This window comes from Ips typographus, linkage group LG6 (assembly GCF_016097725.1).
Source record: "Ips typographus isolate SLU linkage group LG6, UJ_Ityp_2.0, whole genome shotgun sequence".
Classification (NCBI taxonomy): domain Eukaryota; kingdom Metazoa; phylum Arthropoda; class Insecta; order Coleoptera; family Curculionidae; genus Ips; species Ips typographus.
In genome coordinates this window covers 1,340,165-1,365,973 of record NC_138427.1, presented here as the reverse complement: position 1 = coordinate 1,365,973, position 25,809 = coordinate 1,340,165, and the positions used below count along the sequence as shown (strand labels likewise).

Genomic DNA, 25,809 nt, shown 5'->3' with positions numbered 1-25,809 from the left:
ACATTAAGTGCTTCTTGTAAGCACTTAGTTTTTTTTATCAAATATGATTGGTTTCATTTTATGTGGGATGAGGGATGCGTTGTTAAAACTCCCCGATCAACTTGGCGGTTGACAGTTAAATTGCTAAATTACGGTGATTTAAATATTTAACCAGAGTAAATCAAGACAACCTTATTAGATTTATCAATTCGGGAAATTCGAGTCTGGCCAACGACAGGATGTTCAATAAAAGGTGCGTAGGAAGAGAGAGAGGTAAACGGAATAGTACAGCGGCGTACTAAATTTGGTTGTTACTAATAAAATATTTTCAGTTTAAAGTTAGTATAGCACATACAGAGACGTACAAGAAATACAGGATATGCTAAATTAAAACAAAGCTCTACTTTCTGTGCAGGAATGATCAGGAACTTGTTTATAAATTAAGATATTTCTGATATAGTTTTTGTCAGTTGTTTAGCTGTCTGGTTTGTTAGGTTCTAATATGGATGTTCTGGTCAACAATTTTAGTTTATTTACAAAGTTATGGTAACATGGTAAAAGAAGAATTAGCAGAGAACACAGACAAAAGATATTACTTAGATAATATTGAAACTATCACAAATCTCTGAATGTTTACAGAAAAATTAAGAAAATAACAGTTTATAGGTTATTCTGTTCTTCAGAATCAGACACATAATTTCTAATGCCAAGCTGTCAGTTTTCTGCAACACCAACACTAATTCCATATTTCCGAATTGACTGAATTTGATCCATAAACATTTTGTATCAAAATCCTGAATTTAAAATCAAAACATCCTTTTTCCTACTTTATTCTTCGTACTGTCAATAAAGTTTCGCGCTGGTCAGCATAGGTCCGACGTTAATAAAACCTCCAGGAAAGTTTTTACATGAAAGCCAACTTGAATACATAAATTGAGCAGATGCAATATCAATATTTCCTTTTGGTCGCGCCAGATATTACTTCAGCGGCATATTGAAAGGAATACTTTTCCGGATTATCTGCTTGTGTGTGGCCAGATGCACCGACCCATTATGTTACTCCAAAGTTTACGTATTCAGAAGCTTTTTGGGAATTTGTTTGCTACAGGGCGGCCCAAAAGTTTAGTCAATTGGTCAGAGGTCTAAACACTCCCAGTACTTTTACTCCGCATGTTAATATTAAGAGAAATTGCTTTGTTGCTGACAGTAAAATATCCAGGTTAGCACTTCATATAAATCTGGAACGTATTGAATGTGGGAATATTTGTGCAGTTTACCCTGTACATGTCGTTGAAATTTATTCGTTGGCAATTTCAACCCGAGGACAAGAACAGACAACTGAGCACTGGATATTTATTCGATGAAAGGAGTTTTGAATGTAAGTAGATGAAACCCCAAGTTGGAGGGTCAACCGCATAAACTTCTAAAACTGTTTGCCGGCCAGGAGTTGCGTTCGGGACAAGTTGGAAGTTCAACATCTTAGGTTTATAGAGCCTCAGGCGAGCACGATCAACTATGTGAAACATTTTATTAGTAGCCAATTTCAGGTTAAGTTCTGCCGAATGGATTAGAGTTTTGTGGTTGGGCGGGAATCATCTTGATTGAGAGCACAATTAGCAGATTGCTTTATGTCAGCTAAAACCAACACAGCAACATTACTCACATTCAAATTTCAATTCAAAGTTCATGTTTGTGCCTGTAAAAACAGTCAAAGAAATAATTTTGTGTTGAAAGCTTTGTAAGGGCAAGAATACAGGAAACGGTAAGAAGAAATACAAATGGATAAGACAGTACAGAACACAAAAAGCCGTAAAAAGGTTGTAGAAAGAAAAACCGTCAAATTTAAGTAACAAAAAAAAATAAATAGAGAATGAAACACAGAAAACATAAATGCAAAACATTCTGTTCTTCATTCTGTAATCTTATACAGTGATATAGTAATTTTATATTTTATATTTTCATTCTCTTCTTTCCACCTTATTTTTAAGGTGGCATTACCTATTTTTTTCCGGCTGGTTGTAATAGAAAATATACAGGGTGAATAAGAAAAGTCTGAAAATTGATTTACCTATTTTTTTTCTTTTCATACTGAGTTCTCCTGTTTATAGTGAGTTGAGTGAGACGGAATATGTAATATTAATGTTAAACAAACGTCAAGAAAGACGGAACTGAAATTGTAGGTGACTTGTTTTATAGTTATTTAGGAAGTTTTTTCTGCTGGAAAAAATGCCGTTTAAGCGTTGTTTAATTGTTTTCAAACAATAGTAAAAACTGTCCCAATAAGATATTTTTACGAGAAAAACCGATACCTGTGGAATGAGTAATTCGCTTTCTGAATTTAGACTTCCACGTACATTATAAAATTGAAATGTCCCTTACTACGTCACAGAGGACCGTGCCTTTCTTTTTAAGCTTTTTATAAAATCACTAGCGTTATAATATTGAAGCGTAGGACATAATAGTTCTTTTTAAAGCAAAAAGTTTATATTTAAAACCTTAAATTCCACTATGGTTTACGATTCCATTGTTTTTCGATTTCTAACACCATTTTGTCATTATTTCAAAACTTTCTTCGATGCTAGTAGGGTTTACTGTCTCACCGTACAAAAAAGGTTTGTTGGGAAAATGGAATGGAAATAAATAACATTAATCGTCCCAACACAACCCCACTGACTTAGGCTCGGTCTTAATACCTAAAAACGCTAACGTTTCGGTGGAAAGTTTACCATCGTCTTCAGACAATCTAAAAAATAAAAAACAACGACAGAACACAGAAAATAACAACTTAATAAATATTAAACCTGATTGTAGTGCAATTTGGAGCTCCGAGAAGGGTTTTGTCAATTAAAATTGACATTAATTTTGACTTTTGTCATTCCAAGAGAAAAAGTTATTTATTATTGTTGTTAAAGGTGGCTTATATAATGAAAACAAAATTACAAGAAATTTTAGTTTTGAAAGTCTCCAGTTCTTAAATTCAGACGCATCCTGTATAAAAATAAAATTGTAAGGTAGAAGCAAATAAAAAAAAATTGAAAGGATAATACGCACATAGAGGAAGATTCATAGACCCAATAAATAAGATTTGTATTAGTTGACGATACAACTCACAGTAAATTCGGAACGTTTTTTTGGGCGATATTAGAGCGATGGGGTGCGTCCCATTTGGATGCAAAGCCAAATTTTATTTGGCACATTTTTTTGCGCAGACTTTTACGACAATTGTATAGGATAATTTTCAACCTTGTTGCAAAATTCGTTTTTACGACGACTGAAGTCGTGAAGGGCGCAAAGTGGATGCCCGCTGAGCTTGGGCCCGTGAAATGCGCATAAAAACCAGGAAATATGAGTTATGGTGGCATTATCACATGCTCCATTTAATTTTAGCTTCTAGTTTAAATGTTGCATTTCAATGCCGTGGGGGATCTTGGTTGTTCGTACATTTTTAAACATGTTTCCCCCTTCGAGTCACCCAAATCAACCCGACTACGTTAATGTCCGATGTATTCAGGAAATTCACAAGACACAGCAATTTCTTAACCGGATGAATGCACATTAATCTGCATCGTCTTGAGTGGGGGGCCGAAACGTATAAGGCGGAGAGGGGTGGAAACACCTCTAAGAATTTACCGGGGGTTAGAGTTTGCCACACTGAAGTCCGGCACATAAGGAAATTACGCCGGACCCAAATTCCTTGGGCCGTTTAATTTGTAGCTTGGCCGGGCCCGCAACATTGTTACGTCTCGGTGCTTCAATAAATAGAGCCCTTTTGGCTTTGCGCTTAGCAAAAGGGGCAAGGGGGGAGAGTAAAGGGAACGGTAATGTATGTGCTACTTACGTACGTAAGCTGCGAGGGGGTGGACATTGGAATAAAGGAATTGCTAGGGGAAATTTTTATGATTGATATTGTCAGGAGGGATAGTGATAGTCAATACTTTCTTCGTTGTTATTAATAATGTTAGTTGTGGCTTTCTCCCTCCACTTTTCTGGATTTACCCTCCAGAAAATCTGGCTTCAACTAAACAAGATATACGGACCAAAGTTATGATCCCAACAGTAATCTACCTCTCGCATTTTAAAGCGGCCACTTTTCTTAAGCTGATTAAGAGTGTAAATTGAGATAACTCCTTTATATTTATGACACTTACATGGGTTTAACCTGCTGCGGACCCTTAAAAAACCGACGAGGATTTTTAGCTCAGAGCCATAAAACTGCGCCGGGGGCTTTAAAGTGCTGTTAACATTCTAACTTTTTGTTAAATTAATGGACCAGCACCTTTTAGTACATAATTTGTATTCAAGATAAAGTATGAACCGCCGTTATCCCTCGGGATATTAAGTGTTGTTTCATCTCTGCTTTAATTTAACTTCAAAAAATTTAGACGACAATGTTCTTGATTATACGTTTCAGTCATCATCACTAAGTTGGTACACCTAACCAAAAGTTTTTAATTTGTAATCTAGTGACAACATAACTGATGAGAGTATGATGTGCACTTTACTGTAAAGAAAGAAATTTTTACTTTTTTTAAGTGAAAAATTCCACTAGAGATTAATCTCGAGGAAGCTGTTTTATATAACCGAGTAAAACGGGAAGCGACTTTGACGAGTCGACGGCCATTTTGATAACAAATCGGCCCACCTTAACGTTGGAGCAAAGACAAAAGGAAAAAACTGCGCCATCATCAATCATCGTAAAGTCTGGTAAATACCGGCGGTTCCGGTCTTGTAGTCCCGTATAAGACCGTAACAAATAGCTAATGAAAATGTTGGCGAGAGAGCCCCCGAGAACAGGACATACGAGCAGCCACTGTGGGGCCCCCACCTCGACAAAGTCGCAGTCGTTGAAATCGAGACACGAGAGAAACTAAACGGAATTGCCAATGTCAACGGTGAGAAATGGAGGGAATCTACGAAGGAAAACACCACATAATGCGCCAGGCAGGTAGAGGATGCTCCGTCAACTTGGGGAATTGCAGCCATTTGTTTTCATCCAAAGTAAAGAGGCGAATCAGTACGGATACCCTGTGGAAAATGAAGACGTATGGTGCATTGTTGAGATGCTAAATTGCTGCCCACTTAAGTTTAAGTTTTTTTTTTTGCAATACTAGAGTCTCTTTTGATGCATTACCTGGATTTTCCAATCATAAAACTTACAGCTAGAGATGGAAAATTTTTTGGAGAAAATGCCAAGAGATTTTAAGAAATTTTTAGAAGAATTCAAGGGAATGATGAAGTAAAGGCTAATCAAAAGCAGCAATTCATAAAATTGAATTTGGACTATTTGGAATTTCTAAAATGCCAAGTAGATGTGTTTCTTGGAGGGACTCTAAGTACTCTTTACAGCTCCATGGAGGCAAACTTTGGCAGTTCTGACGTTAAGGAACACTTTTATACTTTTCTTACGTCACGTGACAGCTGTCATAACTATCAAAATCCGTTCACCAGTGACCTGAAACTATAAAATTAGAAATAGTTCCTAATTTGTAGAATTATTAGAAGTTGTGTTTAAAGCTCTAAGGAGTCAAATTTGCTCAAACACTTTGATACTTACGTCACTTTACGTCACATTTTGACAGTTGTCACGTGACGTAGAAAACATATTGAAGTGTCTGTTAATGTCCCAACTGTTAAATTTAACGTATAACTACAACTTGCAATGCGATTGACTGAGTATTTCAGTTATATGTTAGCGCTGAATGACTTCTGACAGTCGACAGCTGTCAGGTAACGTAAGAAACATATGGAAGAGTCACTTAGACTCACAAATGTCAAATTTGTTTGACAACAACTGTTTTGCTTTTGATAGTTTCACCTCACTGCTGAATAAGTTTTAATAGTAATAACAAGTAGTGTCACTTGACTATAATCCATGCTTTTAAGTGTCATAACCTGTCAAATTTAACGTCTGAAACTGTCATTTAACGTCATATCTGCCAAATTTAACTCAACAGAGTTACGAATAACAATTTGCGATGTGATTCATCGAAGAGACGCGACTATTTGTCATTTTACAGTTCAGGGCACTGTTTAATGAGTTTTGAGAGCTGTCATTAAACGTCATAGCTAGTTCAGTTCGTCAAAGTGGTCCACGTTTTTCCAATCACACCAATCTTCGACTTTGCCGAAATGAAATTTGATTTGAATGTAATTTCCAACTTTTCTACGTGGAAAGGGTAGTTTGTGAAGGTTTGGTGTGAGTTTTTAAAACGTCAAGATCACACGTCCAAAATTCCAACTTATTCAGCTATTAGGTTAGATGTATTAATAGGCAAGTAGTTGGACAAGCTTCTTTTGTTTAAGGACCAGTACTTTCACTTCAAGATAATGTTATTTTACAGATAACTTCTATAGAAACCGGGAAATCAGACGCTACTGTTGGTCTACAATTTGTAGTAAAATTAACAATCAAACTGATATTACAAAAACAAACATTCCATCCTCGTAAAACTGGCCAAAACGTAAATAAAGCTACAAAACTACCTATGGTTCCTTCAACGTTGAGGGTCCGCAGCAATAAAATTCCAAACTTCTTAATATTAAAATATCGAAGAAAATATTTCTATTATTTGATCTTAGCTGAGCAGAATCCCGCTGAAATTTTAATATAACAGCCGGAGGTTACCCATGCTCTTTAAATACATAATGTTTTACCGGCAACAAAGTTTTCCTTGTTAATTTTAGAAATTTAATTAAAGGAGGATCATTGATTTTCAGGGTTGGAATTTTCAGTTTTGTATTTATACAGGGTGTTCGATTGAAAGGTTTTTTTCTTATTCTAAAGTCTTAAAACTTGAAAAAGAAAAACACAGATATCTTCATGAGTTATGTTATACTTGTGGAGAAAAAACCGTGTTATTTCGTATCAATCCGAACAGAAATATCCGTTCAATAAATCGTTGTGCCATTTAACAAATCACGCGAAAGCCCATGATTTTTAATTTGAAAGTTCTCGCCGAATTCAGCTCATTGAACAAATATGTGAATTGGCAAAAGCGAAAGTTACAATCTGTTACACACCGCGGAACTCCGGACATTTTTCAAAACCAGCTCTATCGGTCGAAACCTGTTGCCTCGTCGAATCAAACGAGGAATAATAAAATGCGAATTAAATAAATTTTATCGCCACTATTTAGGAGAAAAGTCCACTTTTCCACGTTGAATTTAAAGAAAAAATCGATAAAGGACGCGTGGAAATGATTCATCATCCTGTACCCACGTAACAATTAAACAAGGTCACTTTCATTGTACCGACCCCGGTAAAAGGATTCTGTGGGGTGACTTTAGCCACCCCAGTGCATGCCAAATTGACAATGTTTTAGATGGGGTTTTTAACAGTCGATCCCAAGTTCCAGTGTGTGTAGCGGGGTCTAGTCGATACGTCAGAACATCACTAGTAAATGCCCGCATATCGTTAATGAATTCCTCTTGTCGTTACGTTCACCTGGGGGGATGGATTTTGCTGATATCGGTTTTAAAATTGTCCCTACCGAATGTTTTAAAGCCTGATTTCATGTCGGTGTTCGTTTCGTTTTTTGGGCTACCGCATTAGTAAATAGTGCTTTTATTTGAATCCGATTTATAGTGTTTTCAATAAAATGTTATTTTCTTACTAACTGAAAGGAAATCATTTTTGGTATTCGGACATAAATTAAAAAATTACCACGTACACATCGTGTAAAACTTGATTGAAATGACATTGATTCAATCTTGTCTACATCGTACCCTATCGAGTTTGGCATTCAATCCGATCCAGAAATTCTTTTCCAAACTAGGTTAGAAAAGAATAGGAACTGATCTAAAGAAAGAACAATATCAGAATATTTAACTTTGGAGGTACTTATAGAGTCTTTATACAGCATAGTTTTTGTTCACTGTCAAGTTTTTGTTTGAAATATTATTTAAAGATGAGTAAAATTATGTCAAACTGGTAAAAGTCATATTGTTGTAGATTGAACAGAAATTATCTAATGTGTTGATCACATGTCATTGATGTCATTTCGATCCGGATTGTTGTTTAAACCTGTATACGTCCCTAAAAACATGATCCTCGATCCGCTTCGTTGGTCCAATCCACTTGGAAAAGAGGATTGGACTGAATTACTCTATCGGATCAAAATTTCAATTTTACGTGAATCTTTGTACCATTCAAGGATCCGATCGAAATCCGTCAATGATGAGACTGATTCTTAGTACTATTTGTGAACATGGCAACTGACATTTGACATTAGTCATGAAAAGAGATAGCTTGAGCTCACAAATTTCTATGATCACGTGATCTGAATTTGAGAATCAAGAATCAAAAAGGAGTGCAATTTTGGCAAATTTTTATTTTGCCCCATAAGGGTTCCAAAGCACAGAAAAGAGCATATTTATAACAAAGGACTTGAAGTTAGGCGAAACTGAAAATTTAAAAAAATACCATTTTTTGTCAAAATTTTGATTTTTTTTTTCTCCAAAAAAGTTTCAATACACAAACAAGGAACAAACAACCTTTAATTGATTCAAATTAGTACAAAAAAAGCACCTTTTTTAATGTCTCAAAAAAATTCAAAGAATGGAGTATTGGATGTCGTTTTTAACTATTTTTTCAGATTTAGTACCTCGGTAACATAAAGAACTAGAGAAGCTAGAGAAGAATTTTTATCCTTTTTCTAATGGCGATTTAGTGAAATTTATAGAAGTTCCAAAAAGTAAAAAATTACATTTTTGGTCAATTTACCTATTATGTAAATACTATAACACTAACTTACTGTAAAAATTAACTGAGATATTTCCTGAATTTTTGTTTCATCATAATTTATAAAGAAATATCTTCTCACAAACATTATAATTTGAAATTCTAATGAATCATCAAGACGAAATTGTACAAATTAGAAGATAATTACTTCTACACCTGTTCCAAGTTTAAAACTGTGTTAGATGTTAATAGAACTTGCAGCACCGTTTCTAATAATAATCGAGTGGACGATCATACATTAATCTTCCGAATTTGTTTTCGAAATTCGTTTAATTTTTAGGACATCGGTTTTTCTAGCTGGATTAACAATTTTTAAACGAGTCGAGATGATTTAAGCCGACGACGTCTAATCCGTTACTTTAATTTCGCGCGACCATTAATTACCAAAGTGTTTTTCCTCCTGACGATTTCTTTAATCAAGTTCGTCCCTCAATCTGGGATGCAAATTTATCATCGGAAAATTAAAATGAATATAGAAAGCAATTAAGTTTTCGATAGGCGTTATCGTCCGTTATTACTGGAGCATGAGTTAACGAGAAAAGAATAAGATGAGGAGATCAAAAAATGGATAGAAACAATGGTTCGGTTTTAGGTGTTCTCGGCAATATAATCGTTTTGAGGGTGGAATTTGGTAGCAAGCACCTATTCGCGGCAACACACACATATTAATAAAAATAAGTGGGATTCTTCGAAAGACAATAGCCAGAGCGGTGCAATGAAATTATGCATAATGTCCCAGTGTTCCTGTCGCACTGAATACGAAATTCAAGTACGGTATTTTCATTAAGTGTGAGGTGATGAAGCACTCTGGAAATGGTCAGGGCATGGGGCCATTATTGTGCCATGTCGGGTGCAGTCGACCTAGACGTTTTGCTAACTCAATTTAAGGACCACGATAATCCGAATACCTATCCTCATAGCTTTCTCGAATTCCGGAATGCAACCGTCCAGATTTTCTATGTCTACTGATACAATTGGAACGAAATTTTTCAAAGTTTGTGCCAGGAGCTCTAATAACTGCTTTTCGAGACATATATTTTCACCCAATCTAGCAGCGCGGATATAACACATTTCATTTAGTTGGAATTGTTCCCAATTTTCTAATTTCAAAGTAAGATTACGTCAGTTCCAAAAAAGGACAAATTAGAAAAGCATGGAAGAAGGAAGTGCACCGCACGAGCACGGTAAAAAGTGGCACCGAGGCGACTCTGCCGCACAAATACGTAAATTGAAGTTGTAAAACTCTCAAGAATGAAAATCTCTAATTTATCGTTGGTTAAAGCGTTATAAATTACGCGGTACGTATACAATAATTCTTAGCAAACATATATTACTTAGTTCTTTGGGAGCCCCATTATTCGGGGCGCCGTGCTGCGGTCTTCCGAAAGAAAAATTGGCACAGCTAAATTTTATAGATTTATTTGCGATCACACCAAAAGAAATGCCCTTTCCTTATCTTAGATCCAATCTGGGTCATGCAGCAAATAAAGCACATTTTTGCAAAACTTCCACCATTAGAAAAAAATGCCACCCCTCTTGCTACAATCTCGCGGTAACTTTTCCATCAAATTAGACTGTATAATAGTTGAACACAATTAAATTAAAAGGTCCAGGAGGCGGCATGAATAGCGGATTCTCTGTCGACGGCGGCCAAATCTGCATTCAGCTCATTACACAGGTAAATTAAACCCTGCCAGGGCTTACGGCTTTGCCAATTACCTGGGGAGGTTTATTTCACCTCGAAACGTGCTAGATAATTACCCCCACAAATGATGGACCGAAGGGTGAGAGCTTGACTTTGAAACTTTCTACATAACAACAATATTTACTTACATTAATGTGTCATAAATGATAGTTTTAGTCAGAGCTGTCGCAATTACTCAATAAAAGCAATTCAATCACCATTTACTAGTAGTAGCTGAACTACTCAAAACTAATTAAACTACTTACGAATCGTTGAACTACTTAAAAGTTAAGTTTTGTGCAGAAAAGCTTATGTGCAATTACAAATACACAGTAAAAAGTAAAACGCTTTTTGCATAGATTGACAGAAAAACTGCCGGATGCTCTTAAAAAAGTCCTAAATGTTGCAAAAATTTTTTGCCAGAAATCTCTAAAAACTTCCAAAAATTTCCTTAAAAGCCTTTGGAACTTAAACAAGTCATGAATCGTTTATGACACTTGTAAAAGTAGTTTCTAAATGCAGTATTTTGAATTTGCCAGTGGCCTCTAGAAATGTCCTAAACCGTCTAGAATTCTCTTAATACTTCTAAAAATCTCTTAAAAGTTGCTAGAAGCTTCTACAAATGTCCTGAACCTTCAAAGAATTTTTTTAACTCGCCAGAGGTTTGTAGAATCATCTACTCTTTGGTCTGTTCAGCAGCTTGTCTAAATACTATTAAATACCTTTCAAAAATCTAAAAATTGCCGGAAGCTTTAATAATGTCCCAAAATTTCCGGAAAAATTTTGTAACCAACTCTTAGATTAATTATTACTAGACAACTGTCAAATTTTGCTACATGAAGCTGTAAACACAACTTACAGTGCAATTCGTCAAAGTAAAACATCTATTTGGCATTTTATAAATTCAGGTCGCTAGTGAGTGAGTTTTGACAGTTATGACAGCTGTCACGTGACGCAAGAAAAGTATTAAAGTGTTTCTTAACGGTCCAACTGCCAAATTTGGCTCAATGGAGCTGTAAACACAACTTATAGTACAATTTCTCAAGAAAACACATATATTTGGCATTTTATACTTTCAATTTACTGGTGAGTGAGTTTTTGACAGTTATGACAGCTGTCACGTGACGCATGAAAAGTATAAAAGTGTTCCTTAACGTCGGAACTGTCAATTATTATTAAGGGCTTCATGCGAATTGCAAACTTTCGCAACGAGCCTTAAAAATGCACTTTTAACACTCATATCATAAATAGCTATTAAATACTACTTAAAACCTCTCACAAACTGCTAGAGGCCTCTACAAAGGTTATAAATATTCTAAGATTTTTCTTAAATTGCAAAAGACCTTTGGAATCAATTTGGAATTGCTAGATACCTTTCAAGTGTAGAGTTAATTTTTTTTTCAGACGTTTCTAGAATTAATTTGGTCAAAACTAAGTTTGATAGAAACACAGCATTAACATCTGGTAACACTGAGAAGACCAAACAAAAAAAAGAAAACCAAGAAAAAAAATTGACAACATCGCTCATTGCTGCAAATTTTCTGCAAACAATATTGTTTTGTTGGCACTAACTAAAAAAACCAGTCGACTTAATTGAAAAGTGGCTGAATTACTCTGAAAGTAATTGAATTACTTTAAAGTAAAAAGTACTGAAATAACTGTAAAATTAATTGCCAATTGCAACTACTAAATTTTAACAGTTCAATTACTTGAAAGTAATTGAATTACATTTTTCTATTAAAGTAATCCAACTACCAACAGCTTTGGTTTTAGTAAATAACAAGCTCATCAGAAACATATTACATACAAAATATCTAAAACAGATGTAGTTCAACCAATAAATTTATGGATATTCTATTTTAAAATTTGGAATGCTCAAATCATAAGCTGTAAATCACTAAAAACATATCGGACATCTTTACATTGTCACAACATTCTTAACCAGCACATTTTAAGCTCGCTCCACTGAAACTACGAATGAAACTTGAAACAATATACCGCGTCAATCAAAATGGCAAAGAATGACGTGGGTGAACGTGAAACAACCTTTTCCATCATATATTAAATTTTCCTACCTTAAAATATTACTTCCACTCGATAGCTGTAAAGTGATTTAGTAGCAACAAAGCAACCGCAAAAGTTAAGCTAGAATGTCAATAAATCATCACTCTATAACGATAGAAAGGGAAAGGAAAGCTTTACGACAGCCTTTGTTACCTTCAAAAATACCTATTGTGAGGTTGTTTGGATGATGAGGGAAGAAAAGCACGTGGAAAGCTTTCGTATTTATAGGGCTCTGGACTGCCAGATTTTTGTTCTCAATTCCTGCTTAAAAAAAGGGCACACAGTATGAGAGTTAATATGCGTTGGTGAAGCATTCCAATTAAATCCGGTCATGCTTTGAGATATCCCGGGAACAGCAATATACGCAACGCAACAACAGATAAAATTTTATTGGCTAGTTAAATTCCAAATCACGAAACCGAAGCGAGCCGATCGTAGTCTGGATATTCCTGTAAGGATGTTTGGAAGGATGAGGGTCTATTAAACGACTACCGTTGATTTTCGGTAAATTTAGAATGTTTTATTTTCTTTATGTTGAAACCTTCCGATTATGAAATAAATGTACTGGAGAGTTTATTTTATAATTTGTGGAACAAAACTATTGTTTTAAGAGATTGGTAGTGTTAATGCTTGTTAAGGAAAAGTTTGTTAAAATATGTCCCGTCTGTAATATATTTTTTCCAAACGCCTTGTATAACGTAAATTACATTAAATCAATGACATAGCCTAGTTAGAAGACTAGAAGACTATTTCCTGTTTATTTTGTACACTGACCACTTGAAAAAACAAGAAATGCAAAAAACCATTATAAATTTTATTATAAGAATTGGTATTGGTAGGTGTGGATCTTCTTCTGCTATCTCAAAGTCTCTCCTTGTTCGCAGCAGCCCCTCAAGATTCAGTTCCTTTAGGAATTTCAGGATCTTGACGAGATCTATTTGAGGTATTCCTTCTACAGTCCGCTGGTATGATCCCAGTGTGCTCAATCTTCTGTAATGTGCAGCATAACACTACAGCAGGATGTGGAGGAGTGTCTCTGGATCTTCTCCGCAGAATCTGCAGGTGCTGTCTTCTTCCTAGACCTAGCTTCCTTAAGTGTTCTCTGAGTCGACCAGGAGGGTTACCGTGTTCCTTCCTAGATCATTGAGTTTTCCCAGGCATTCCAAAACCATCATCGAGTTGATATTAGATGAGTTCAACGCTTTGATAACTGCTTGGCTATCGGAAAAGATCGCAATTTCCTTGTTCCGGTATTTCCTGTCGAGTTTGAACTGAATAAACCTTTCTATACAGTGAATTTCCGCTTAAAAAACCCTAGACCATGGGTTCGGAGTAATTGGTGCGATGCCCAAAGACTCCTGCTTCAGTTCTCTTCAAAGGAATTTTAGATCAGTCCATATACTACAAGAATTACGGTGGCTCTAAGAGGCTATGTAATATTTTATAAAAGTTTCTGGCAAATGTCAAATAGTTTTTGGCATTACCAGATAGTTGCTGATAATAAGTTCAAATAGTTCCAGGAAATTGTCAAATGACCAAAAAGTCTAAAATTTCTTTAATAACTCATCTCACACTTATCAAAGTTTGTTTTTCAGTTAAAAGCCCAGCTTATGATAACATTGTTAAATTCTGCTACTTAGTCTAGATAATTTTTGGTTCTTGATCAGTTTCTATCTAAATATGGTCGTTTTTGAGATATTAACTAGTAGATATTGAATGTAATAGCAGGCAAACAGTTGAAAACAAAATAAAAACGATTTGCATGGTCCTATCTCACTTTTTTAGGTCTATGTCGGTATTTTAGAAAAACTCTCTCTCTAAATCAAACCAACAAATGTCCTGTTTAAGCTAAAAGTTATTGGAATATGATTACACATCCACAACCTGTCAGAGAGTTTCTATTAGTGTCAGCCAGAAACTAACTGGCAATATCATGAACATGAATCATCACATCATGAATATTCTTCTTTTGATTCGGAAACCTGAAGTACTACTCATTCACAGAAAAAGCTATAATTTAAATTCTAGAGACTGTTTTGTGAAAAATCTCTCCTTTTTTTAGTATGAGAGTAATTATTTTACAACTAAATGAATGGATCTTGTCTCGACCGATTTACGATCCAGCTAGATACACCCGCTTCTCAAATAACCCATTCCCGACAGACACAGTCGTGAAACAAAAAAAAAGTAGGTACAAAAACATGGTGGCTTTAAATTTCAACCTTGTGTGGGACAGATGGTGTCAAAAGCTCGCAATAATCGAAACCCACCTCCCAGGAAGAGAATGGGATTTAAACAGGTCCCATGCAATAATGGTCGACCTAGTATACCGGGACTGTTTAATAAATATTTTAGCTCCAAACCAGCCAGTTTGCAAAATTACAACTCAATTTCAAGTCTATATAATATCAAATTTGGAACCTTAGCTAAGTTTAAAAAAAATCCTAGATTAGTGCCACTGTTTACCTGTGAGACACAGTTTTGGCACCCTCGTATATAAATCCCGTGGGTCCAGATAAGGGTAGGTCTCTTAAATGCACCCTTCAAATAGTTTTTGTGATAATGCGTACGCTCGGTAACATTTGGCGAACATTTGTCCAAGCAATTGTTTGATATTCCCAATAATAAAGGTAGGTACGACCCCCACAGTAATAACAAAGAGCATCTTGTAACTTGTTAGTTCAGGTTGATGAAAAGTTTGAACACATTTTTGGCTTTTTGTCTAACACAATGAGTTTTTGATTCAAGTTATTCACAATGAGTAACAGAGTAATGCAAAAATAATTTTAAACTCAACCTGAACAAATGACTTATTAACATTGAACTTAAACCCCGATACAGTTAAATCAATATTTAAACGCGTTATCCAATGACTGTGTGGAGATAAATTTATAGTTCTTGGACTTTAACGTAAATCAACGTTTCTTTATTAAACATTTCAAGGTAACTAGAGTAATCAACAAATGTGGTTGAAATTTCCAGGCCAATATCATCAAGCACAATTAGGTGGTGGCACGTATATTGATCCAAAAATATTTAATGATTAGCCTCAAGTATTATTTAAAGATGGTCAACAAAATGATAATGCTAATTGGTTGGAATATGTATAAATACCTTAATAAAACTTAACCACTGCTTAGTGCAAAGTGGTTAGTTACAAAGAAAATGACAATAATCATTTGATTTGTAAAATTTGTGTTTGGTGCACTTTATAGGAATTTGTATGGGTAAGTGTTGTGACAGATTGGCTAAAAGGAGTAGTAAAGTTTGGTTAGGCTAAGTTAAATAACAAAATAGTTACTTAACTAGTTCTTGCAACGAAATTAGAAAAAAAGCCTTTTTGTTTGTGTTAACGTTTCTATGCTGAGTTGTAATTTTCAGAGTCGTTGTGAAAGCAATTTTAAACGTAAAACAACGTTAGACACTAACTTAAATTTTCAAGTTTGAAAATATGTCAGATCTGAAATTACCACAAAACAAATTTAAATGCATTCATTTTTGTAAAAACAAGCAAACGAAACTTGTTCCACTGTGGAGGATTGAGAATGCAAGAAAAATGGCATAAAGATGACATTTGAAGTATAATATTGAAGTCAAATCATTACTGCATACCGCTGATTGTAATTATACGAAATTGCTAATTAATTAGGTTATGAAACCGAAAATATTGTTGCGAAGCGAACTTTAATTATTAGTTAGGATTTCTTTAGTTATTTGTTGTTACCCCTGTATGTTGCGTTGCTTTGTTTACGTTCTACATTCATTTGTCTGTGTTCTAGAAAATCCTGGCTCCGTTGCTTATATAGAGAGAGATTTATGTTATAGCTTAATGAGTGTGAGAGAGAAAGTCAATTTCATGAATATTTGGGAACTTTCTAGAAACCATGGAAGCCTATATAAGCAGCTGAACCAGGCCTGGTTAGTTAGTTGTTGAGTTGATGATTGTAGTGAAGTTGAAGTTGACAGATAACGAGGTTAAGTGTCAGTGTCAGTTTATTGTTTGTAAACAATATACAGTGTTGTACAAGAAGTGTGTTATTAAGGAGTACGACGGTACAATATGTTTAATTAATTTATTAGAAAATCATTGACAAGGACAATAAAAAAATGTTATTAGCTTCATAATTCAATTTTAATATTTTGCTTTTTTAGAAAGTTTTTTTATTGTAGTTTGACAATCATTTTCACTTAGGTTAGGTTAAAAAAGAAATTTCAAACTTCTTTCAGAGTTGCATTACAATAGTATCTGCTTATAGAAAGATTTAGCACTTTACAATCTTTTAGAATACATTACTCTTTCAAAATGTGTCATTGAAACATTCCATAAGAAAAAGCATAACCTCAATTCATTTCCATCTTGTGGCTCACCCTAAATACTCCTGAATGTCACTTGTCACATAACGGTAAAACGTTTAAAAAGTGTCAATTTATTATACGGGGTGTTTTTCAATAAGTTGTAAATTTTTCGAAATAATTTAGGGTAGCCTGAAGTGAAATAATATTATGTGTGAGTTGCGGAGAAAAGTTGATTTGTGTACAAGTGGAAATTACTTTCTACCAATACAGTACTCACACATTTACTAGTATACAGGGTTTTTCAATGATAAGTAGCCACCCTGAATATCTTCCAAAATAATTTCTCTGTTCAAAAATGCTAAGACACGTCAACAAAGATTGCAAGGGGGACATCTTTTTACGTAGGATTTGAATTTCTGCCATCAGCCCCTTTGCCACCATAGCCACCCCCACTAAGTTTTCAAATGGCTGTGTGGCACATCGTTGGAAAGGGTATTTCATAAGGAATTAATTGCACTATTTTATTTGTACATTTGCTTTGAATTGGATTGAAAAATTATTTTGGAAGATATTCAGGTTGGCTACTTTTTATTGAAAAACCCTGTATAACGATATAAAAGGCTATAAAACAAAATTAAAATAGCTATTTATGTAACCAGTTAAGAAAAGTTCGATTTTGTGTAACGAATGAATGTTTGTAGGGCGAGCGCAGCGAGGTCCTACAATTTGAATGAGTTACACAATAAGACATTTTCGAAACGTGTTGCATACATAATTTTTTCTAATTTTGACCAAAAAGCGGTAAAAACCATCTTTTAAAGTGATTTAACACAAATATTCACTTTCATAGCACCTTGTATAAACAGTGACAACGACATGTTATGATGGATGTCGCCCATATGTTTCTACGGAAATGCATAAAAACAGGGAGTGATGAAATGAACTTTTCTTAACCAGTTACATAAAGTGATCACTTTATGTAACTAGTTACATAAAGTAAAACGTTTTGTCACTCTAATCAGTTTTGAAAAGTGTCACTTTATATGCCATAATTAGAAAAAGTAATTATTCCCGAGTTGCGTTAATGTTTTGGCATTAACAATGAAATCTCGCAACCTGCCAGATGAACGAATGAAAGTGCCGCCCCACTAAAAAGAGCGCCAGCACTTTCCTAAAAAGAAAAAAAACGGTTGAATACCGATGACCGCGTGTGAATCCCACTCTCTTTATACCGGGGGGCGGTGATGCAATCGGAGTCGTTTGTTAAGTCCCTGTGTAGGTAGCAGCAGCGTCCGAGACGACTCACCGATTAGATGGGAGAAAGAGAAACGGAAAAGGGACTAGAGAAAGAGGAGGAGAGCGTCGTCGGCGTCGGGGGTGGGGATGACGCCTGCCGCCGCCGTCGCCGCCGATGATCACCAGGATAACAACCAACATTGCACAGTGCACGTCCCGAAGGGGAAGCGCGCGTATTTACGGGAACGTTCTCTCATTCGATCATGGTCGCGCGAAGTGAGAGCATGTTTAGTTACGACAGTTATTCCTATCGACTCTGGAGTTTAGCCAATGTCTGGAACACCTGTCAACGTGAGTAGTGTACTTCTCAAATGTGCCTCAATCGTTGCTTTTTACGTTCATCACCGGTGATTTTTGTTACTGTGCTTTTTACTATTATTGCTACTTTGTTGTTACCATTTATTTCTGCTGGATGGCTTACCTAACCCTCTTACCGCAGCACCAAGGTATTTTGCATTTTTTTTGTTTTTTTATTGCATCCACTTTTATTTCAACATTGAAACCCTAATTTAAAAAAATCAAACCCAATTTTTACATTAAAATAATCATTTGGCGCTTTTTTCAAGTTGAACCGCCAAATTTTTTACAAAAGATTATAATTGTAGCTAATCTAACCTGTGGCATATAGGTAACAATCTTATAACAAACTCAAAACATTCTTATAGCAAAATAATACAAATAATTGTTAACATTGCTCTTTTTTTTCTTCTTTTTGAAACTTTAGTTGTAGTTATTTATTTGTTTTACTTCACTGTCTTGGAATTAATACGCTCATAACTTAGGTTGGACAGTTAATCTTTTATTATTAAAGTTTATTAGAAATAATTGTGATGTGTTTATTTAAATTTGTAGGTAAAGCTCCAATCTACTAGAAATCTTTATTTGATGTTACGCATATTTAGTCTATGTATTATAATAATAAATGAATAATAAATAAATAACTAGCATGACATTAATGTAGGGATGTGTGATCAAACAGGTTATAGAGATCATTCTGCATTATTACCACAGTATGGCGGGTTTTTGTACACAGGGATATTCACTGCGGACTGACCAACTCCTTTTTGGGCTTCTCTGTACGTAATTGAAAAAACTGAAAAAGCCATTTGATGTTAAAATGACTAGTAAAATATTCCTTTAACAAACTTTAAATAATATTCTATTTTACCTGCAGATACGCGTAAACAAGGTTCAAACTCAAAATACAAAATACAATTTTTCTACCTAGGCATTATTTAACAAAATGTTTTTTTGTGTAAAATATTTGCAGAATTTTGAAAATGCAGATTCCGAAAATATTTAGATTTCAGAATAGATATTTAGATATACCGGGTGATCCATTAAAAAAACACTATTTTTGGCTGTAGCCCTTTTATTTTAAAGTTAAAAATATTTTGGTAGTCACTTTTGGATGTTTTCTTTCTGTGTATTTATACAGGGTGTTCTTGTTTTGTTGTAATATACTCGAATTAAGGAAATACAGAATGTTAAAATTACTAGATAAATAAATTCTTTAAATTATTATTAAATCGTAATTATTACAATACTTTATAAGTATAAATATAATAAGTTTATTTTTGTTCAAACAGTTCACAAACGCCGGTTTACAAATTAAGCATAATCAACAAAAAAATTAGGTAGCACTAATTCACATTTTGGCAAATAAGTGAAAAACGATGGCAGCACAAAAAAAAACAAGTTTCTAAACTGAAATGCTAAAAAATTTGAGCTAAATATCTCAAAAACTTTGTGACTTACAAAGATAATATTGAAAAAAATACAAACAACTCATTTTTCGAGTAGTTTATAGGTATAGCAAACTAGATTTGTTTTTAAAAGAAGACGTGATTAAATTCCTGCTACAAATTCTCCTTTCTATAGCAATTTGTTTCAGAAATCCCTATCAATTTTCTAGTAGAGTTTTAAGGTTTCTGTAAAAGCTTAAAAAAAACACTGTACTACTTTATTTTTTCATTTTACTCAATTTAATACAAGTATCCCTAATTAAAATTGACATAAGTATAACTTTGTGTGCGAAAATTAGTCTAAAATACCAGACATAAAAAACAAAATGTTTTAAATTTGTTCAATATCCAGTATGTGTATAATACATCCAGGAGTCCATCGAAATTAATTAGCAAAATCAACATGCAGGACGTCATCAACATGCATTAAAGCGAATGTAATTAGCACCTGAACAGGTGTATGTGGATTTGCTGTTGTTTCGAAATTACTAATTATTGTTCTGTCAGTTTCGTTAATTTCCCAATTAAATATCGGGGTTAAATCGATGTGCGTAATAAACAGACTGCGTGACACTCTGTTTAAATATTGTATAATACAAAAATTGTTTAGTTCAGTTTAGCACAAAATTACTGAATAATTAAATCACCTCTGGAAAAAAATAAGTAAGCTAAAGAAATAAAGACATCTTCAATTAGAAATTATAGCTATTTGCCTTTTATTTTTTTATCAAATATAAAAATTTAGAAGAATGAACTTTTTGTATAAATTTAAAGCTAGTAATCACTTACCTTAGTTGATTTCAGCTCTGAACTTTTAGTACCAATTAAACGAGTGCCAGACGATTTTTCCAGCATAAACAAACTAAAAACACCTGCAAGGCACTAATCTAAACATTATTTAAGGTTCACTTTTTAAGTGCGTAATTAACATTCTTACACTCTAAACACCTACAGACAGTCATTTCACGTAGGTTCCACCTGAAAGTTGCTCAATCGTCATTGGTCCTTGCATACAATAAAAGAACCCATTTTGCACCTGCCTTAATATTGACTCTTTATCTATGGTTCGGTTATCTCATTTACCTGTCGACTTCTGATTGTACAGGTTGTTTGAAATGGGAGGAGTCTCGATTTTATTGGTTCCCACTTTCCTTGGGAATGTTTTTCAATTTATAAAGCTCAGTATGGTGTCTCTTAAAAGTAACATATTCTAAGAAACTGCACCACAGGTACCGAAAACGACATTTGGCCAGACCAAAAAAAACCTGGCGGCCACCTTGCTTCTTCCTGTTATTTCAATGTCAAAAATGTTAAGGTATATGGCTTTCTACCTCTGGTTCTTTAGCTATTAGTTCCACTTGTAACACGATACATGTGATCGGGCCAACCATAAAAAAATTCTTTGACTTCCAGGTAGAAGTTTTGGGTTTCTGGAAGATGAACGAGGTGCTTTCAGGACCGCACGAAACGAATATTAATTTCGGAATATGTAAATATTTGCTTTGCGTTTAATAACTTTTTTCCCATATGCGTGCATATGTTTATTTCTAATTGGTGTTATGTCATAAATATTTATTTAAAGGTAAATTTAAATTCGTGGCGACTGCATCGAACCAATATTAATAGATATGAGGTTCCGTTTCGCAAACATCCACCTTTAACATAAACACTTTTTAATATCAGACAGTTTAAATGGAAATATGAAATATTTCATTCGTTATTTAGTTGGATCATGTGGAAAATGTTAAATTTAATGACTTTCTTAATTTTATCCTGAATGAAGTTGTTACTTACACAGGAAAAGCTAGTGATAACGTTTTATATTATGTGATAATAAAAGCCACGAACCAGACTTTTTTATCATTAGCTTTGTCTTTTAACACAGTCAATGCTTCAAACTGTTATGATCAATATGGTTTAATTTCAAATTGGCAGAAAATAAATAACGAATAGCCACTACATTAAGAATGTTCAAACAACAGAAAATTTACGGTCTGAATTAATTGATTCGGCAATTTATTGTCGAAAGCAAGGTTAGTCCGCCATGGATTGATGACAGCGAATGAATCGGTTTAACATTGTCCACTTTCCCCCATGTTTCCATGATTTAGGTCATGATTATCGCGATATTTGCTTTAGCACATCAATCTGCATGTTTTATGGACTGTTTCATCCCAAGTAAATATTACATACCTTTACACCACTCATATTTTGCAGGGCTTCGTAAATCACAAAAATCTTCATAAATCTTTCATTCTCTATTTATTGCTTAACCTTCTTTTTTTATTTTAGCAGGACAACTAAAAGTTTTAGCGCCAGCTTTACAAACAAAATTATTCCTTTTGTGACGCCGTGTCACGTTGAATTATTCCAGTTGGACACAATCCAATTTTAATAAAATGCTTTTGTATCGTGTCGAGAAAAAAACCGACGGCTTCACACGAATCAAAGGATCCCTCGCCACGTATGAAAATACCTCGTTAGCATTTTTATAAAGGGGATGTTTTTGTTGAAAAAGGAATGCGAATTATATGAATGCACGCTGAGGGATTTTGGCACTAGTCTTTACTTTTCCAGCAGGTGAAAACCTCTTATTTTTTGACGGAAGTTCCGACAAATCAATTGTTTTACAATGAAAAATAAAAGCACTACAAAAGATAGCAAGGTTTCAAGTTGACCTGTTACCTTCAATTATAATTATCATTAAGTGCAAACTTGGAGATTGTACAGTTCTGCTAAGAAGAATAATTATCTGTAATGTTAGCTACATGGACGAAGTTAATGATTGCTGGTAAATTACATTTTTTTTTTGGTTTTTCTCACTGACTATCAAATTTTGTAGTGTTTTTTCAAGTTATTGGATAGAAAATTTAATGAGAATTCCAAAAAGGTGCTTAAAACAGTAATATTCTTACTCCAAGTGGGTTTTACAGGCGATTTTCTCCCTGACTGTCTTTTCAAACTGTTTCTGGCAGTCAAATTTTGACACCGCTTTTCACCTTGACTGTACTAATCTTGTAGTGTTTTTTTCAGGTTATTGGATAGGAAATTTAATGAGAATGTCAAAAATGTGCTTAATACAGTCATTTTCTCACTCCAAGTGGATTTTACAAGCAATTTTGTCCCCGCCTGTCCTTTCAAACTGTTTTTCGAGAAGTTCAAACATTGACAGCGCTTTTTTCCCTGGCTGTACCAAATATTGTAGGGTTTTTTAGGTTATTGGATAGAAAATTTAATGAGAATCTCAAAAATCTGCTTAAAACAGTCATTTATCAGTCCAAGTGGGTTTTACAGGCGATTTTGTCCCCTGACTGTCCTTTCAAACTATTTTTCGAGCAGTTCAAATTTTGACAGTGCTTTTCTCCCTGGCTGTACCAAATATTGTAGTGTTTTTTCAGGTTATTGGATAGGAAATTTAATGAGGATTCCAAAAATCTGCTTAAAACAGTCATTTTCTCAGTCCAAGTGGGTTTTACAGGCGATTTTGTCCCCTGACTGTCCTTTCAAACTCTTTCTCGAGAAGTTCAAATTTTGACAGCGTTTTTCTCCCTGGCTGTTCCAAATATTGTAGTGTTTTTTCAGGTTATTCGATAGGAAATTTAATGAGAATTCCAAAAATGTGCTTAAAACAGTCAGTTTCTTACTCCAAGTGTTACAGGCGATTTTGTCCCTGACTGTCCTTTCTGGCAGTTCAAATTGCAATTTACGCAAATGCCATTGCATAGACCAAAAATTGACGGATAAAATTCTTCAATTTCAAAAATAAACGTATATCAAACCTTAAATAAAAATTGGATTACATTGAAATAATGTTAAGAAAAAAACAAATGACAAGATCTTCCCTTAAAAGAAACGGTGTCTTTATGTCATAATTTGACATTTTACGTTAGTTTAATTCCTTTTTCAGCTAGAATTCTGGAATGTATAATGGTACACTTTACGAATCCAAATTTTAAGTTTTCTGACATTCAGAAAAAATTAAGTTAAGGTGTGAGTTTTGACCAATGAATAAAAAAATACAGGAAGGAGCAATAGCAATCAAAGAGGAGAACAAAAATGGGGGGCAGTATGGCGGCCGTAAACTGTCAGAAATCACTGACGATAATCAATCTGCTGTTGCCCATTATTCACAAATCCACTCGTCAATAATAATTCAACTAATTTAAGTTTGCAAAAATTAATCTTTAATGGACCGAAAAGCAAAACAAACCAAAACAACAAATCTTTGCGGTTTTTAGCTAACTTCACATACCACCAAATATAAACAAAACTGTTTTACGACTAACTTCGGAAGTTTTATTCAATTGCGCAGTAGGTGAATGTGGGGGACAATGATGGCGACTTCCGTCTCGGTCACTTAATACACAAACGGGGTGTTTGCTACCTCCTGATTCTCTTTGCTCGAAGGTTTTGACTGATTCAATTCTTGAGCATCATCAGAAAAAATGTTTTAATGCTGTTCGAGAAATCATATCATAATTAAGCATATACCTACACTACACTAATCTAAGAATACTTCATTGAAATATAAATGTTTATACGTATTCAAATATTATTCTTACCGCTCGCTGTGACCATATTGTGCGAGTTAGGCCGCATTTTTCCTGCTGAACAAAAGGTTTCAATTTAATCGTTAAACAAGTCATAGGTATACACAACCGTGTCGCTCAACACGGGAAATAATTAAAGCAACTTAACATTTATTAGTGACATCCTGTATAATTAGACTTTACGCCTGTTTCCAACAATATTAGGTCCAGTCGCGGAACAAATATGCCACCAACATGTCAAAAAAATTGGCACGTAACAACCTGGGAAACAAAAAGTAACAAATTCCTGACCGTCAATCAAATCAGTCAGGTGCGGTAAAAATGCTGGAAAATATAGATGTTAAAATTGAGCCATTATTTAACAATTCTGAAGAATGTTAGTGCATTTCCGGTTTGCTCGTAAGAAATGGCACACTAATTGGGTTTATTTTGTTTCAGCTCCGTCCCTGAGCAACGGGACCATCAAAGAAGAAGAGCTTAGCGCCAGTCCTGACTACTTTATAAAATGTCCGCAATGTCAAAAATGTTGCCAGAGTTTCCAGGCATTGAAAGAACACATGGAAATTGCCCATACGGATTTGACAGCTACCTCTGAAAACAGTTTGTCGATAGCCAGTGCCGTTTCCCCAACACCACTTGGAGGAACGACAGGAAGCCGATATACCTGCGCCCAGTGCAGTACCAATTTTTCCTCCAAAGAACAGTTGGAGAAACATGAACTACTCCACTCACCAAATGCCCAAGTGGTAAGTAAAAAATCAATGTTGAATCAGCGCAATATTCTTTGTATTATGTGGCTACTATCTCAAAACTCTTATCATTCTAACTATAATGATTCACTCAGATGTAGGTATTTATTAACGACTTATCTCCGTACTAGTCATATAACTGTAACCACAATCGGGTCATATTTATAACATGTCAACGGTCAAGTTCTAGCACTTCCATTTCAACAATAATATTTACAGAAAATTGATCATTGCTTTGCAGATCCCCGTGATGATTGCACTAATAGGTAAATCGCTTTGTCGATTGATGCGAAACGTTTTCACCATACTGCAATTCCCAGAATATCAAGTGTTTATAATAATATGGTATCTGACGACAAAATTTGCGTTTTTTCTTATCGAAAAATGTTTAACTGGAACCTGTTATCGGTGCCGGTGCACCGGAAAACAAAACCCCATTACCACCTCGATGTACCGCAAAAAAAGTCGGTACTTAAATTGTAGTTGGTCTTCTTAGAACTATGATATATTTGCATATTATCTTATCCATATGAAAACTGATTTAGAGCTAGAGTTTTAACTCTAAAATCTAACTGTTAAACATCAGAGTGGGATTATTTTTTGTTTAAAAATCAAATTTAATATTTTTCTATCAAATTTCAAAATTCTGTTATCTTCGATCACAAAAATAGCAAGAAATGTGTTATTATTTATTTAAAAACATCAC

General features: G+C 34.5%; 1 protein-coding gene across 6 annotated transcripts in view; it reads left to right on the top strand.

Moving 5' to 3' along the window:
• zfh1 (Zn finger homeodomain 1) overlaps positions 1–25,809 on the top strand; it is a 200,471-nt gene that overhangs the window by 166,160 nt on the left and 8,502 nt on the right. For 3 of the 6 annotated variants that reach the window (XM_081982135.1, XM_081982136.1, XM_081982137.1), the window contains exon 3: positions 24,793–25,100. In XM_081982135.1, the coding sequence (XP_081838261.1) occupies positions 24,793–25,100 (308 nt within the window). The other 3 variants (XM_081982138.1, XM_081982141.1, XM_081982139.1) reach the window with 3 other exon arrangements.